Source organism: Equus przewalskii, chromosome 17 (genome assembly GCF_037783145.1).
Source record: "Equus przewalskii isolate Varuska chromosome 17, EquPr2, whole genome shotgun sequence".
NCBI lineage: Eukaryota > Metazoa > Chordata > Mammalia > Perissodactyla > Equidae > Equus > Equus przewalskii.
Window position 1 is genome coordinate 35823461 of NC_091847.1, and position 16776 is coordinate 35840236.

Genomic DNA, 16776 nt, shown 5'->3' on the forward strand with positions numbered 1-16776 from the left:
CCAGTGTGGTACATTTGTTACAATCAATGAACCAACATTGTCACATCATTATCAACCTAAGTCTGTAGTTTACATAAGAGTTCACTTTTTGTGTTGTACATTATAAGTTTTGACAAATGTATAATGACATGTATCCACTGTTGTAGTATCATACAGAATAGCTTTACTGCCCTAAAAAGCCCCAGTATGCCACCTATTCATCCCCAAACCCTTATAATCACTGATCTTTTCACCATCTCCGTAGTTGCCTTTTCTAGAATGTCAAAAAGTTGGAATCATACAGCATGTAGCCTTTTCAAATTTGCTTCTTTCACTTAGTAATATGCATTTAAGTTTACTTCCATGTCTTTTCGTGACTGGATAGCTCATTTCTTTTTATCACTGAATGATATTTCATTGTATATATATTTACACCAGTTTACCCATTTACCTATTGAAGGACCAGTTGCTTCCAAGTTTTACAATTATGAATAAAGTTGCTATAAACATTCATATGGAGATTTTCATGTGGACATAAATTTTCAACTCATTTGGGTAAATACCAAAGAGCCCAATTGCTGGATCGTTTGGTAAGAGTACGTTTGGTTTTGTAAGAAACTGCCAGGCTATCTTCCAAAGTGACTATACCATCTTGCATTCCCACTAACAATGAATGAGAGTTCCCATTGTTCCACATCCTCACCAGCGTTTGGTGTTGTCAGTGTTCCAGATTTTGGCCATTCTAATTGGCATATAGTGTTATTTCATTGCTATTTTAATTTTCAGTTCCCTGATGACATATAATTTGGAGCATCTTCTCATATGATTAATGGCCATCTTTCTATCTTATTTGATAAAGTGTCTGTTTAGATCTGTTGCCTCCTTTTTTAGGTACTGGTTTATCATCTGAAAAAGAAGATAGTACCTATTCCACAGGGATTTTGAAAATAAAATAATTCCTTTAAATATCTTAGCATAGACTGTAGAATATAATACGTGTGCAGTAAATCTTAGATCATAATATTGTTATGGACTATCTATATACTTCATAATAACATCTCTGAAACAAAACTTTCTCCTCCCACCCCACCCAGACAACCAGCTTCCTTTCCCATTTTTTAAAATCATTACCTCCAATATCTTCCTTTTGATTTGGTGTAAAATATTTCTATTGTTCTTGTCTCAGCTCCTAAATGCAGACAAATTTCTGTCATTTTTTCTATGAAATTTTTGTTAAAAGACATGAATTAGTGAATGAAACAGTCTCAAAATAATTTTTGATGTTTTTATGTCAGTATATATAAGAGAGGATTTAATCATACACAGTTCATGTACTTTTCTGGTCAATCAAATGAAATATTATTTTGTTAACTTCTGGAATGTTTATTAGGCAATGTAAAATACTAATTTAAATACAATAACTGCATGACATTAAGCCATTTTCTAGTCCTTTTTTGGTTTGTTATTCAAAAAGTCATATATCCAAGGATAAAGATCACTAGCTCAAAGTCTATTAAAATTGGTAGAATATATAAGAATGCAGTTTCTGATTATGGATGACACACAAATTGATACCTGTGGATATATATGGCCACAAAAGGAACCTCTTCTTTACCAATTCTTAATTCTATCTTGTAATTCCTAAGTGGGCATCGAGCCAAGGAGCTTGATTTCCAATATTCCAAGTCAATTAAGTCACTTGCCTTTCCTCACTCCTCTCTCCCGTCCGTGTTTAGACTTTGGCTATATTGTTTTGTAATATTAACAAAACTTTGAATATTAGACAGTTTTATATATTGTATATTTTAGCATCATTTATAAGATAAAAGTAATTCTGTTCATAAATGTCAAAACATTCTGCAAAGATATATATGATAAAATTTCCCCAAAAGGTCAATAGGCTAGTTGAGAAATTTACCTTTAGACCCTGACTCTCCACATTAACAGAATGCTTCTAGACAGATCATTTTTCACTTTAAAACCTGGGAGAAAAATCTAAGTTGCCTTAGGAGTTGAGCTATATTTTAGCATAAATTTACAGAGTTTGGTTATCATTTCCTTTCTGAAAAATGTCAATTTTAGTGAAGTTACTGGTAGCAACTCATATGCTATTTGCTTCAGCATTTTCGTATCTTTGACTTTTTTTCTTTAAGTGATTTTTTTTTAATTGAAGTAAATTAAACTACTGTCTAAGGAGATGAGAAACCATGTAGTTTCAGGAAAGTTTTTATAGTTTGACTTTTAAATACCTGTTTTTGTCATAACAGAAAATTAAATTAGTTTGTAACACTTGTATATACATGTTCAAACCAATCATTCACTTTTCCTTATGTGCTAAAATATCATATATTTGTGATTACTACTGTGATGTGGCTTTTTCACCCTAAAATAAAAGACGCTCAGTAATCATCCCCATAAAAGTATAGGGACTTTATTTTTCATTTAGGCTTTATAAATAACATCACAGCAAAATTAGAAGCAAAATTCTCTGACCTTTTACTGCAAAGCATAGAATGAGAGCAACTGCTGAATTGCAAATATTTCTTCAAGCTCTGTTCTAAGCCTGCAAGCAAACAGAATGTATTTGAATTTCTGCCAAAGGAGATGTTAAAAAATAGCTGTAGTTTTTGATTGAAAAAGATGTAGCAGACTATATAAAAAGCAAGCCTCATGAATTAGGGGGAAAGTAAATTTTAAATTGTCGAGTAAAAATGGATATATTGCACTTTATAAGATGATAAGTTAGAGTTGCATAAGGGATAGGAATCTTACCAAAATTTTAAGGTTAACTAGAGATCAGGTATTCAAGTGTATCAAAATATCAATTAATTTAATTATCATAGGGTTTAATGGCTAAACGCAGATACATCTACCCTCTCTAGTAAATGTATCTAGAGATACATCTATCTGTGTCTAATTTCGCAAAAGTGTCAGGAAAAAACTAACTGGTCATCATTGAATGCGATTTATCAGCAAGTGTGTCTAGCTTCTTTGTACAAGAGTTATTCATATTTTATATAGTGGTTATATATAATTTATTTTGATATTCTTTTCTCCCTTACTTCACTAATCAAAATAAGAAGCTCTTAGTATGGCGGTTTCAAAGTCAATTTTTGAGTTCATTGGAAGAACTGAATAATAGATCATCACCTTAAAAGCATAGAAAATAATCAAGATTGACATATTACAGACATATATTTCATTAATAATTATATCCCTTGCGTTTTTGTTGGTGACAATCTCTACTGGTGATGAATAGATTGCTGATGGGTGTGGGAGCTCTGACTCCTTCTAAAAGTTGACTTCTCCTGCCCTGACAACTTTAACCTTTCCTTTCTCCCTCTTCCTCCATCCTTCCTACTGTCTCTCCCCAAGAATGCATTGAGCATCTAATACCCGGCACAATGTTGGGTACTATTGATGCCAAGGTAGATGAGAGCTCCCTTAAGAAGCTTATTCTAACTGATACATATCTGTAACTCTAAGGAATAAACAAATAGGAAATGTATCCTAAAGGTACAACTTGTGCCTTTGCACAACACAATGTGTGCAAATGTCTTTCCTCACCCCAGAATGTGTGTTTTTCTCGCATGGTGGATATGGACTGTGTGGCAGACTACTACTCATTTTTCAAGACTGTGTTTAAACATGGAGGTTGAGAGGGTTGATCCTTCACTCCATTGCCATAGCACCTTGTAGTTCAGCGCTTAGAAGAGTGCCTGGCGGAAAGGAAATGTTTAACAAATTAATAAATTTCAAGTGTTATTACTAATTGAAGTTAATTGTGTATGTCATTAAGATATTTACAGTACCTAGTGGGCAAGGAAGATTTTTTATTAAGATTTTTTTTAAAGAGCTAAAACTGTAAGGATAACTTAGAACTAGATTTTGAAGGAACTAGGAAGACATGATGGTAAATTTGGGGTTTATTTTTTATTTCTTATTTAAATTTTATGTATTTATTTTGTTTAAATATCACATGTTCAAAAGTTACTAAGCCTCATCTCCTAATACTATCACATTAGGGGTTAAGACTTCAACCTGTGAATTTTAAGGGAACGCAAACATTCAGTCCATGACACCACACAAAGTGGTCATGAATGATGTTGTAAAACAAAGTTTTAGGAATATCTTGAAAAACAGGAATTAATATAAGCATTTAATTATTGTAATTAGTATGTGACATTTTTAAAAAGTTGACATGTGCGTTCTTACTTCAGACAAATATTTCAAAAGTTCTTCTTCCCTATGACGAGGGATAATCTTCCCCAAAATAATTAAATTCCAGCATTATCTAAAAATGTTTTGTTTTCTTTTCAGCTAAAAATTTATTACATTTTCCCTTTGAAAAATATCTTCCCTGATGTTGATCTTATAATATGGGATATTTCTCAACACCAACTGGGTTACATTATACCTATACCAAAAGATATTTTGGAAGCTAAAAATCGTATCTTTCCAGGATGGATTTAGGTGGCATGAATGGATTTAGGCAGGTATTGTTTTGATTCTGTAATTGACCTTGCAAGGAAACACATTTTAATACGTACTATGAAGGAAAAGAGAAAAAGGTGTGCCGAGAATGGAGCATTTACACTGTTAGGTTAAGGGAATGATAACTAGTTGAAAGTGTATTGGGCGAATACTGTAATGCTGCTACGTGAACTGAGACTAGAGAGCTGAAGGTAGTGCCTTATCATGCAGCAGAGGAGTTAGCTGTATTTTGAGGGAAGTAGTTGCTACTGTAAAGTTAGTCACATGTGTCCAGGGCAGACCAGGTTGGCAGTGCTAGCCCTGACTCAGTTTATACTGTGTGTAACAATAGGTCTTTCCTCATACTCCAGATAAGTATAGACAACATGGTCTATATCACATTAATAAAAAGTAACAAGGTGAAATTATTTCATTTGCTCTGACTTGATTCTGCAAAGTGAGGTGATCACTAAAGAATTGAAATATCTAAAATGGAACTCTAATAATAATAATGATTAATAATAGATACTAATTACTGAACTTTATTATTTACCAGGTAATATGGGAGAGCTATTAAATAGATTATATCATTTATAATTGTAATCACCTTATAAATTATATATCATTTATTACTACCACATATTATAGCAATCAAAGTTTAGATAATTTAAAGAATATGCCTAAGGTCTTACTAATAGTATATGATTAAAAGAGCAACAATCTCAAGCTTATATGCAAAGCCTATGTTCTTTTGCTTAATATTACCCTGAGTCTCTTAAATATATTTTCAGCAGTGTGAACATGAATTCTCTGTCATATTTTTCTACCTGCCATTAACCCTTAGTACCTGCACTTGTAGTCCTTCTGAGGAGTCTAAGATTTTGCTTTATTGGTCATGGTTAAAAATCTATTTTCCTCTCTTTTCTTCTTTGGGGAACTTAGAAACCTAAAGCATTACATTTGAAATCTTTATTGCTAAATTTCTTATTGACTTTATTTTCTAGCAAATATAATTGGGTTTTTTTCCTTTTACTTATTTATTTATTTTTTTAGAATTTTGTGAGCTAGCTTGAGCAGTAATGGCAAACTGATATCTGAGAACACATTGTAAGACCAAGTGCTTGTAAATAATAGAGGATAATATTGGGTTGAATCCATGCCAGAAACTTCTGCTTCTCTCTAAAAGTCTGTCTGAGCAGAATATGTTGTGCTTTAAAGGGATTCCATCTATTTGGAAACTGGTTTCTGGGAGCAATTTATGTATACTTAATAGCTTTGCAACCTATATCCCAGAAGAGCCCGATGTCATAACTTTAGTATTATTTTATTTATTTGTTTATTTTTTTGAGGAAGATCAGCCCTGAGCTAACATCTGCCAATCCTCCTCTTTTTGCTGAGGAAGACTAGCCCTGAGCTAACATCCGTGCCCATCTTCCTCCACCCCACATGTGGGACGCCTACCACAGCGTGGCTTGATGAGCCATGCCATGTGCTCACCCAGGATCCGAATCGGCAAACCGCAGGCCACCAAAGCGGAACATGGGCACTTAACCGCTGTGCCACTGGACTGGCCCCTACCTTAGTATTATCGAGCAATGGTGTACACAGTGTCTTTATGTTTTATAAACAAGATTAAAAAAAGCATCATAGGCTTCCTCAGAAAGTCTATAGTTTAAATTTGGGTTCATCTCAGTGTAACACAATAGAGAGCATGCAGAGAATGCCAAGTAAGCTTTTCAGTTGTATCTTAGGAGTAGGATGAAATTTTGGAAGTACTTTAGGCAAGAAACAGCTACAGACCTTATCCAGTAATCCCCAGGACAATATGTAGGGCAGTCTAGGAAATTACTTTGTAACATAGCACATGCTATGTATGCTAAGCTATTAGTCAATTCAGTTATTGAAACCACTGCCAATCTGAAGAAAAATTAGACAAAGAGCATATATTGAAGGAAGGAAAACAATACGCTACTTGGCTAAATTTTTCAGTTGTGTGTGTGTATGTGTATAAATGAAATGTGTAGAGTAGTCATATAGCCTGCATTTAGGGACTCTTCTGGAAGAAAACGACCAATATTTATTGTGTGTGCAATTTACACATATTACTTAATTTCAGTGAATCTTCACAATATCCATGTGAAATCAGTAGAGTGGGCCTTAATTTACAGATGATGAAACTGAGGATTAAAGAGATTTAGTAGTCTTTTCAAGATCACACATTAATTAGTGGTGGAGCTGAGGTTCAAGCACCTTCCTCAAAGAGTTGTGAGGATTCAAGATAACATGTAAAAGCTGCACAGAAAGCTACTTGACCCAGAGTAAGGCCAGTAGAGGTATTATTCTTATTACATGGCTTCTTTGAAGGAGATTTGCTTTTTTTTGCTTTTATTTGGTGCACACATAATAAAACACAGCCATCATTATAGGCGAATTCTCTCTCCCCTCCTCCCTCCCAGCAACTTCTATATTAAGGTTTAGATAAAGCCTCCGCAGTGCACAGGTTATTGATTGCTTGATATTTTCTGTGTCACAGCATCCGGACATTCCCCTTGGCCTTGGTTATATTGTGTTTAACCATCTCGTACCCACCTCATGTAGGTGACCTCTGCACCATCCCTGACCAGGAGAAACAATAGAGAACAACTGAGTTAGAGGTATTCTGAAAGGTGAATTGAGGACTTGTCAAAAAACAACTCGCTTTGCCGTTTTCACTTAAAAAGCTTTCTGACTTCTCATTTGAATGAACGTTCAATTCAGTTAAAGAGAGAAATGTAATAGCATGCTGTAAACGCAGACTCAGGAGAGGGAAAAGTGAAAAATAAAGAGGCTAGGCTTCTTTGCCTCTATCATTTTAGATTGACAGACTGAAGCTGGAATAAATTAGATTAAGCAATAATATATAGCCTTTTTATTCATGATTCAGTGCACAGAATAAATCTTTTTTTCACAAACTGTTTTTCCTCTGAGGATTCAGAAGTCCCAGCTATTTCCAGTGGCAGCATCTGTTGCTTTGCCAGTTTCCACAGAGATGAGCTCGTGTTGATTTTCATCACATTTGTTCAAGTCTGGAATCTGGTGAAAGCATGCAAACAGTGGCATTGCCAATTACAAGGTGCAATCATATAGTCCCCTTTGAATAATGGTCTTCACCTGTATTTATTTTGATTAAATGACATTTGCAACTATAAATCTAAGCATGTATTATTTTAAAATAAGTTGGCTTAGAGTAAGAAATATCATTAAGGTGAAGCATTCTAGAAGGAAGAATGCCATGATAGATTCATGTTCTTAGAAAACATAATTATATTTTCTTTAAATCTTCTCAATTGAAATCTGTATTTTATTTTTTTCAACACCATTTTGGGATAGCTTTTGTAAAAAGAAGTAGCTTTTCATTTGCATCTTATCTAAGTACATTGTCTAAACTGCAGATTGACCATCATAGACATTTTCCTGTTGTCCAGCTTATAATGCTTCCGTGTCATCCATAATGTTGATGGCACATTACTATTCTGCACATTAAAATTCTGATATTCTGAAACTAGATTTAAAACAATGATGTTGTTGAATTGGAAATATCTGATATTTGTGTACCTGCATCCAATGAAAATGTAAATGGAACAGCAAAAGAACAAACAAAGGTTGAAGAGCTGGCAAAGGTTCTTGGTATAATTAGCAAAGTATCAAAGTGGATTTTAGTCACTCACCTTGCTGCAGGCCTTTTTAATACACCCCAGGTTTCTACACTTAATTTCCCCTGCTATTAGAGATACGGAGGTGGAAAATGTTGTGAAACCCTAAAAGTTGGGAATATATGTAATGTATCTTTTTCTATATTTTTAAATATTTTGAATGTTTAATTGTCTGACCATTTCAAAAAAGAGAATTGCTATCTGATATCTAGTGATTTTTAAATTTAATTTTCTAGATTACTAATATGCGACAAATAACTAATATGTCAGCAATCTCCAATTATGTTAATGCATTATCACTAATTTCCAGGAAGAACAGGAAATGCACGTGATCACTGCAGAGGGATAAAAACAGCAGTCGTTATTGTGTATTGCCTGAATACCAAGCACTATTCTGTGCACTTTACTTACCTCAAACGCTCAATCCCCTTATAAGAGAGGGTATTGCTATGTCTACTTGGTAGAAGAGAAAACTGAGCCTCGGAGAGCTTTAGGTAATTTTTACAAGCTTTTAGTAATGACATTGGCAGCCAAATTCATATACTTTTCAGTTATACAAAGGTGTTGCCTCATTAGTTTGCTATGGCAGTAAGTGAAGTTAATTTCATACAGCAGAATAAAATCCCCGCCTTACTTTTCAATAAAAAATCATCCACTTGTGTTTTAGGAACAATGCTTACAGGTGTTTGTATGTGAACAAACGTCTGAAATACCTGTTTCTATTGTAGACTCCTAGCACCTTAATGATACAAGGCCTGTTTCCCCAAAGTGAAAACATTATAAGATTTTATTTCCTCCATTTTCCCAAGTTTCTCTAGTTCTTTCCATAGGTTCTGGTAACTACATTAGAAACAACTCAGGGTAAACTTTGGGACTAGCAGTGTGGTATGTTATAAGGGTAGATAATAGGGACAGAATTTTGATTTTTATTTTCATATTCCTTTCCTAATGTAGAGAAAAATGTCACTAAAATAAAATGGGCTAAGATGGCGATAGTAATCAAATTTAGTTTCAATATTTACTCTATTGTTGTTAGAAATAATTGAAGAAAGTTAATAACTTACTTCAACTTTTAATTTATACCTGCATTTACAGTGATCAAAGGACAAACCTACAAGCCTATGTTATGAAGGTAAACACTGAGTTATACTGACTATGTGCCCTCACTTCAGATAATTCTACCTGCCAGCAATTTTCACTGGAGAGAGTTTTTAAAATTAAAATGAGGTTGTAAGGCAAGTATTATCACATGACAGTAAATACACATTTATGATTTTTTTTTCTTAAATTTAAATTAATCTGCTGGACTGGAAAGATACATGAAGAATTCATGTCAGTAATTGCTTTTGGAGAGAAATTAAAGGATACCTCTTTAGCTAATAAAGGGTACTTATTTGTGTTAATATTTCGTATCTTAGTGGATAGGAACATCAACATTTATTCTTTATTTGAAGTACTTTGCCAGATCTTTAAAATTCTTAAAATAAAACCAAGTAAATATATCAGGAAATACATTTTTGAAAATCTTTTCAGAATAAGTGCTGATGTGTAATTTTTTCTCGTGAAATATTTAGTCAGAGGCTAGAAAGTTATTTGAAAATACAGAATACTACTGTGTATATGCCCTTAAAACTTACAAATTGCTTTTTAAACTCATTTTGGTATCTTGATATATAACTGTTTTGGGGGCTATTCCTGATATAATATTGATTATTGAAGACTGATATTTGGTCACCAAGAGATGTCCACCAAGACAGGTAACTTGATAAATTGTTTAGAATCAGATTTCCAGCTAAAATCATAGAGACGTCATGGCAAAGTAAAACCAGCAACAAAACCCCAGAAATTAGAAGAATACCACCTTTTCTCTCTAGCTTCCTAGATCTGTGACCAAGGATGGTCAAGAGATTTAATCTCTCTGAGCACTGTTTTCTTTTATCTTTAAAATGGACATAGGAATGTTTTCTTACCAGGCTGATATTGAGGATTAGAAGTACTATGGAGAGGGGCTGGCCCCGTGGCCGAGTGGTTAAGTTCGCACGCTCCGCTGCAGGCGGCCCAGTGTTTCGTTGGTTCAAATACTGGGCGTGGGCATGGCACTGCTCATCAAACCACACTGAAGCAGCATCCCACATGCCACAACTAGATGGACCCACAACGAAGAATATACAACTATGTACTGGGGGGCTTTGGGGACAAAAAGGAAAAAAATAAAATCAAAAAAAAAAAAGTACTGTGGAAAAAGTCCCTAACACAATGCCTGAGATGTGGTAGGCATTTATGTTTTATGTAAGTTTCTTTAAAAACTGTCTGGAAAAAGATGGTATATAAGTGATAACGTCTGATTCTCTGGTGATATATAACTATAATATCTATGAGGCAAGATTTTGGAAGAATTCAATGAAGGATCTAATTTATCTTCAATAAAGCTTTTTAATTATTCATTTTCTCCTAATTTTAAGTGTTGTATGTATGATTACTAGTCTGGGGGAAAAAGATAGACTATCCCTTTATCCAAACTATTCTGGGCTTGAACAGAATAGAAATTATTTATAAAGTGACAGAGGGAGAATGGAAATGAAAGAAGAAAAGGTAGAGGAAAGTACTGAATTTTGCAACTTACAGAAAATTGTACTTTTTGACTAATATAAAACTGAAATTTGATATCTGGTTTTAATTTGTTCATGTACTTCCAGTCTTCGCACAATGAATATTCAGAGGTTGACTGATTTAATAGTAACTCAGTCTAAATATATGATTTATGAGGAGAGCACAGTTGAGCAAATCACAGTGGCAGGAGGTGAATGATAACTAAGCAACATTAGTATATAAATAGCAAATTTTACACCTGATATCCAACATCCAGTTTCAGAGATTCCTATAGCAGAAACAGAACTTGAAACAAACATTGGCCCAGATTACTGATTTTAGTATATGGATTTCTAAAACTCAAGCAAAAGTTCATTCTGGCCATAAGAGTCCAGAAGAATGGAACTACCACAATGACTTTCCATTATCCAACATAGAAATATATTCTACTTTTACTCATTTAGCAAAACCTTGGGATAGTTATCTTTGCTCTCATTTCTAAGAGCCAACTATTTTTAAACATTATATACACATTGTACATTTCTGTCCATGTTGTTTTATTTTATGAGCACAGCAGTCCTGTGAAACAGGTTTGGTGTTCCGTGCTTGACTCTACAGAAGAGGAAAGTGATACTCAGTTAAGTATCTTTCTTAAGTTTACGTGGTAGTAAAGTTTGGATTCAAAGTCAGGTTTGTTTCATACATCACATTGCTTCTTGAATGATGGAAAAGGATTATACGATTTCTCCGCATGTCTCCTTATAGAGACATATGTTCTGAAATCATTCTATGCCATTTTTCCTTTTGGTTTATGAATAATAAACAATTAATTATGCTGTGATATATTAGCCTCCAAACATGATCAGGAAAAGTGCTCTGTGGTTTTCACTGGAGGAAAGTATATGTATCAAAGCTAGTAAGGTGTTAAAACTTTTAACATATTGTGTTATTCAGTTTACTCAGAGAAACAGTCAAGATTAAATAAGAAAGTAAAATGAATTCCTCAGGTCAAACCAGCTTTACATGTGCTTCTGCTAGGCATGATTTTTCAAGGATTTTCTTTTTGCTTCTAGGGATGACTTGTCAAGCTCGAACATCCTACACTGAAGATGAAGTTCTTTGGGGTCATCGTTTTTTCCCTGTAATTTCGTTAGAAGAAGGATTCTTTAAAGTTGATTACTCCCAGTTCCATGCAACATTTGAAGTCCCCACCCCACCTTACAGTGTGAAAGAACAGGAGGAAATGCTTCTTATGTCATCCCCTTTAATAGCACCAGCCATAACTAACAGTAAAGAAAGACATAATTCTGTGGATTGCTTAGATGGACTAGATGACATTAGTACAAAACTCCCATCTAAGCTGCAGAAAATTACTGGAAGAGAAGACTTTCCCAAAAAACTCTTGAGGATGAGTTCTACAACTTCAGAAAAAGCCTACAGCTTGGGAGATTTGCCCATGAAACTTCAACGAATAAGTTCAGTTCCTGGCAACTCAGAAGAAAAACTGGTATCTAAAACCACCAAGATGTTGTCTGATCCTATGAGTCAGTCCGTGGCTGATTTGCCACCAAAGCTTCAAAAGATGGCTGGAGGAGCGGCCAGGATGGAAGGGAATCTTCCAGCCAAATTAAGAAAAATGAACTCCGATCGATTCACATAACGAAACACCTCTTTAGGCATTATTTACTGTTTGGTTTAGTAATAGTCCAATATTTGGCAAATGAGGTAATCCTCTCGAAAGAATCTGAGAGGTACATTTCTCCCCCAGTCATATTTGCATATTTGAGAACCTTTCCTTCCCAAGTATTGCTACTGTGCAGAAAGCAAAAATTGTGAAGGGAGGACATCATAAGGAAGTTCTTATTAATGGGCATGTATTATCACATCAAGCATGCAATAATGTGCAAATTTTGCATTTAGTTTTATGGCATGATTTATATATGGTATATTTATATTGTATATTCTGGAAAAAAACAAATATATATATATATATATATTTAAAAGGGTGGTACTCTCCACATTTCTAACATATATATTAAGCCAAACATGAGTGGATAGCTTTCAGGGTGATAAAACTATATATATATGTATATATATATATGTGTGTGTATATATATATACATATATATATCTGATAAAATTGTGATGTTTTGTTCAAAGTTGTAGTTCTTGTGCATGTTTACTTTATTAGGTTAGGAAGGCTTCTGGCATTAATTATTAATACCAAATATTTTAGCCTTAAATTATTTGTCATTTTAAAAATCTGATTTAATGTTTTTTGCTGTTTAAGGTCCTGGGAGGTTTTCAATTGTACTTTATATGAGGGAGTCACACAAATCTGTGCTAATTATGGCCCTTCAAAAATATAACCATTATATATTTAACTTGTAAATTTTACAATCTACCAATACGCTGAAATTTTCTTATGATTTTTAAAAGTTGCTAGTACTGGGGGAGAATAAACATTGATTAATTTGAGAATTGGTCCTTTCCTGGACTAAAGGCTGGAAATCTGTCTAATCCAAATATGAGCTCTGAACAAATGCTGGATCATTGTACTAGTCAGTAGCCAAGTTATATTGAATATATCAGAATTGCGTGAAATTACATAATTAATGGTCCCTGTTTAAAACTGAGTCAATTGGTAACACTTTCACTCTTTTTCTGGAACTTCTGTCATTTTACAAACCAATGATTGATCCCTGAGGAAACGCAACAATACAATGAAACAGATGATAAATATTTGTGCTTAAAATATGTATGTCTAAATGAGCCTCTTTTTTATTGCTGTTCTCTTGTTAGTGGCATTTGTTGTAACAGGAAAGACTTTTTTCCTCACCTGGGGAACCTCTCTCATCCCATGCCTGTCATTCAGTTCAGGAAGAATGTTTTGTATATATCTGAGAGAATTTAAAATTAGATGAATTGAAGCTATTTTACCCATGTGGTTTTTTGTTTGTTTGTTTGTTTAGTAAACGTTGATGTTATTGGTGTCTTGGATCCCTGGCCTACCAAAATAATTTTAGCAGTATATTTTTCTAACCCCAAAGTTTGATATTTATTACTCTTTAGTAGGAATCAAAACTATTGCTCAGTAGAACAACTGCAAAATAAAGATTTGGAATGCAGAGATTTTTATGAAAATTTACAAGTGCTTCTTATCAAAATATCATGGATTTTCCTATAAAACTTATTTGGGCATTGCAATCTAAGTCTGTCCAGAATTAATCTACTGCTCATTAATATGTAAATCCTTAGTGGCTGATTTGAGCTCTCATCATTTCCCAGTTTTTTAGCAATCCTGTGATGATTTTCTTAATGGAAAATTATTACATCAACAATTCTATCATTAACTACAACAATACCTTCTGGCTACCTCTGTATCAACCAAATTCTGTAGGTGCAAACATATACCAGGGAATTGTTGCCGGCAAAATGATCAACCTTGAGCATCCCTCCACTGTGAATAGACCTGGTTGCCCTACCCCCTGATCTCCAAACTTTCTTACTTGCTGGGTGTAGGAAATGAAATAGTAGCAGAGGCGGAATGAGGTCAAGGGGACACGCTATATTTATTATCAGTGGAAGAAACTGCATAGATCATTTAGTCCAACCACTTAAAACTAAGTAGAGCCATAATTTAATTTGGAGAGTCATTTTAATTTGTCTTTGGTACCAAGGAGAAGATAAGACCAAAAACAAACTCTCCAAATATATTCATTCATTCATTCATTCATTCATTCAACAAAACTTTTGCATGCCTTTTATGTCCTAGACATTTTTAGCTCCTGGGGATTGGACATGACTAAATCAGAGGTCACTGCCCATTTGAACACTGCATATCGGTAGGAGAATGGGGACGGGACACTGTAGAGGCAGATATAAAACAAGTGAGATGATTTCAGATAGTCAGAATATCAGTTAAGGTAAGGAAAATGGATAACAAGATGGGAAATGACAGGGTGGAATAAGAATTGATTATTTTAGAAGAGATGATTGGCTTAGGGAGGGGATGATATTTGAATAGAGACGTGGATGATGAGAAAGAACGACTGTTAGCAAAATTAATTTTTCTTTTACCTTTTCCACATGCTGTTCCTTTATCTTTTCCACAAATGTATGGGAAAAGTATGACTTCTGCATCTAATTGCAGTTTAACACATATTACTAAGTTGATCATAGGTCCCAGGTTATCCGGGAGAGTTCCAGTTTATACCTGTTGTACCTGTGTAATCATTAATAGCACTCTCTTTCACTCTTAGAATGTCCTGGTTTGGATGATACATTATATGGTGACTCTACGTTTTTGTTGAAACTAATTAAATTATGAAGTCTGATATATTTGGATAAAAATAAAGAATTGCTTTTTCTTCTCCTTTTGCTGATTTTTTGGACACTGATCATTCCAAGCTAAATCATCTCAATTTCACATATTTCAGCTCAGAGGACTTCTTATCAGAGTGATTTCATGTAACATTTGTTCAATCTGCACATGACATGTTTTCTCAGGAGTGAAAAGTTATGCATTTTATTGACTGAATACAAAATAAACCTCTGGTATTTCCATTTCAGGGAGTTGTAAGAGCTTAAATCAAAAAGAGTAAAAGTCAACTTAAGCTAAGATAATTTTCAACTCACCAATGTGGTGACTATTGGAAAGCAAAACATAATGTGTCTATTGAACTGAATGACTCTACTTAACAACTGGAAACTAGTCTCTTTTTATGGGATTTTCATGGTATGGCTCCTGTCACGGTAAAATATTTCACTTTATTTATCAAAATGCTGTAAATAAAAGAGATACAATTATTTTGATAATGCTTATAGTCAGTTTAAATATTCATTCTCAGCAATATGCAAAGGCACTTTTGTAAATACATACAAATTAAAAATAAGAATATTTTATCATTTATTATTTCTGAAAAATTCTGCTGCTGCTTTAAATTCTTCCATATATGGCTTTAAACACTATGAAAAGTATTTAGTTGTCTGAATACTCAAGAGCCACTTTGTCTAGACAGGAGGGAGCCACAATGGATTATTTCTACTGGAGGAAGAGTGAGATTATGCAAAAGGTGGCTTACATTCTATTTGCATCGTGAAAAATTTCTACCATTCTATACTATTGAAGACAGTTCAGCTTGACTACACAGCACATCTGTGAGCCCTCCTTCAGAATTTGTGCTTGATTTACATTGTACATATTCAAATTACCATCAAACTAATTGCATTGTCTAGCATGCAATTTATAATTATTTAAATGTACAAAGTCATTTAGGTTACAAAAGTATAAATTTATGTATTGAATACTGCAAGTTCAATTTTATAAAATCTATATTAAACTTTCAAAACGTGAATGGGTTTAATTTTTACAGTGTGCTCATCATTTTTCCACTTTCTAACAGTTAATTGCATATCTTAATTCAGTTTGTTTATCATAAGACTCCTAACTCCTAAAAGACAATGATTCAATCCATCACAAGTTGTTCCTTGGGGTTACTTTTTCTTTAGCTCCTTATTGGTGAGATGCTTCAGCAATATGGAACCTGAATTTAATCATGCAGATTACTTGAGACTTGCATTTCTTCGGGGAAGCTTCATGACCACCTTACGCTTTGCTGAATCTATGTTTCAAAAGCCACAGTAGGTAAGGCAGACAAATACATAGTTTTCCTAATTTGTTTTAAATATCAAATCACCTTTTTATAAGTGTTCAATTACTTTTCGTTACAGTGTTTCAAGGAAAAAAATGTGTTCCTAATTTTTGGTGAAACATGTATGCATGTTCGGTCAAATAAATATGTAATGTACTCAGCTCCCTGGCACCTCACAGAGTTAATTCAAAAAGCCAAGTTTCTGCAGCTTCTGGCCCAGTGGAGTTCAAAGAAGATGGTCCTCAACATTCAGTAGAACTTTTTTTCCAAATTCTGATTTTTTTTTTTACCTAAAATGTTGTCTTGAAATCATGGCTGTTTCAGAATATTTGGGCTGTGTATGCTCAATGGCTGCTGGAGACAACAAATGTGGTAGGACCCATTATCTC

At 33.9% G+C, this 16776-nt stretch overlaps 1 protein-coding gene across 4 annotated transcripts in view; it reads left to right on the forward strand.

Moving 5' to 3' along the window:
• The window catches only part of KCNJ3 (potassium inwardly rectifying channel subfamily J member 3), a 149486-nt gene extending 134378 nt beyond the window's left edge, over positions 1-15108 (forward strand). For 2 of the 4 annotated variants that reach the window (XM_070581353.1, XM_008526779.2), the window contains one exon: positions 11807-15108. In XM_070581353.1, the coding sequence (XP_070437454.1) occupies positions 11807-12393 (587 nt within the window). In that variant the 3' untranslated portion in view covers positions 12394-15108. Of the gene's footprint in view, positions 1-11307; positions 11371-11806 lie in introns of all 4 variants that reach the window. The other 2 variants (XR_011528752.1, XR_011528753.1) reach the window with 2 other exon arrangements.
• The last annotated feature ends 1668 nt before the right edge of the window (positions 15109-16776 follow it).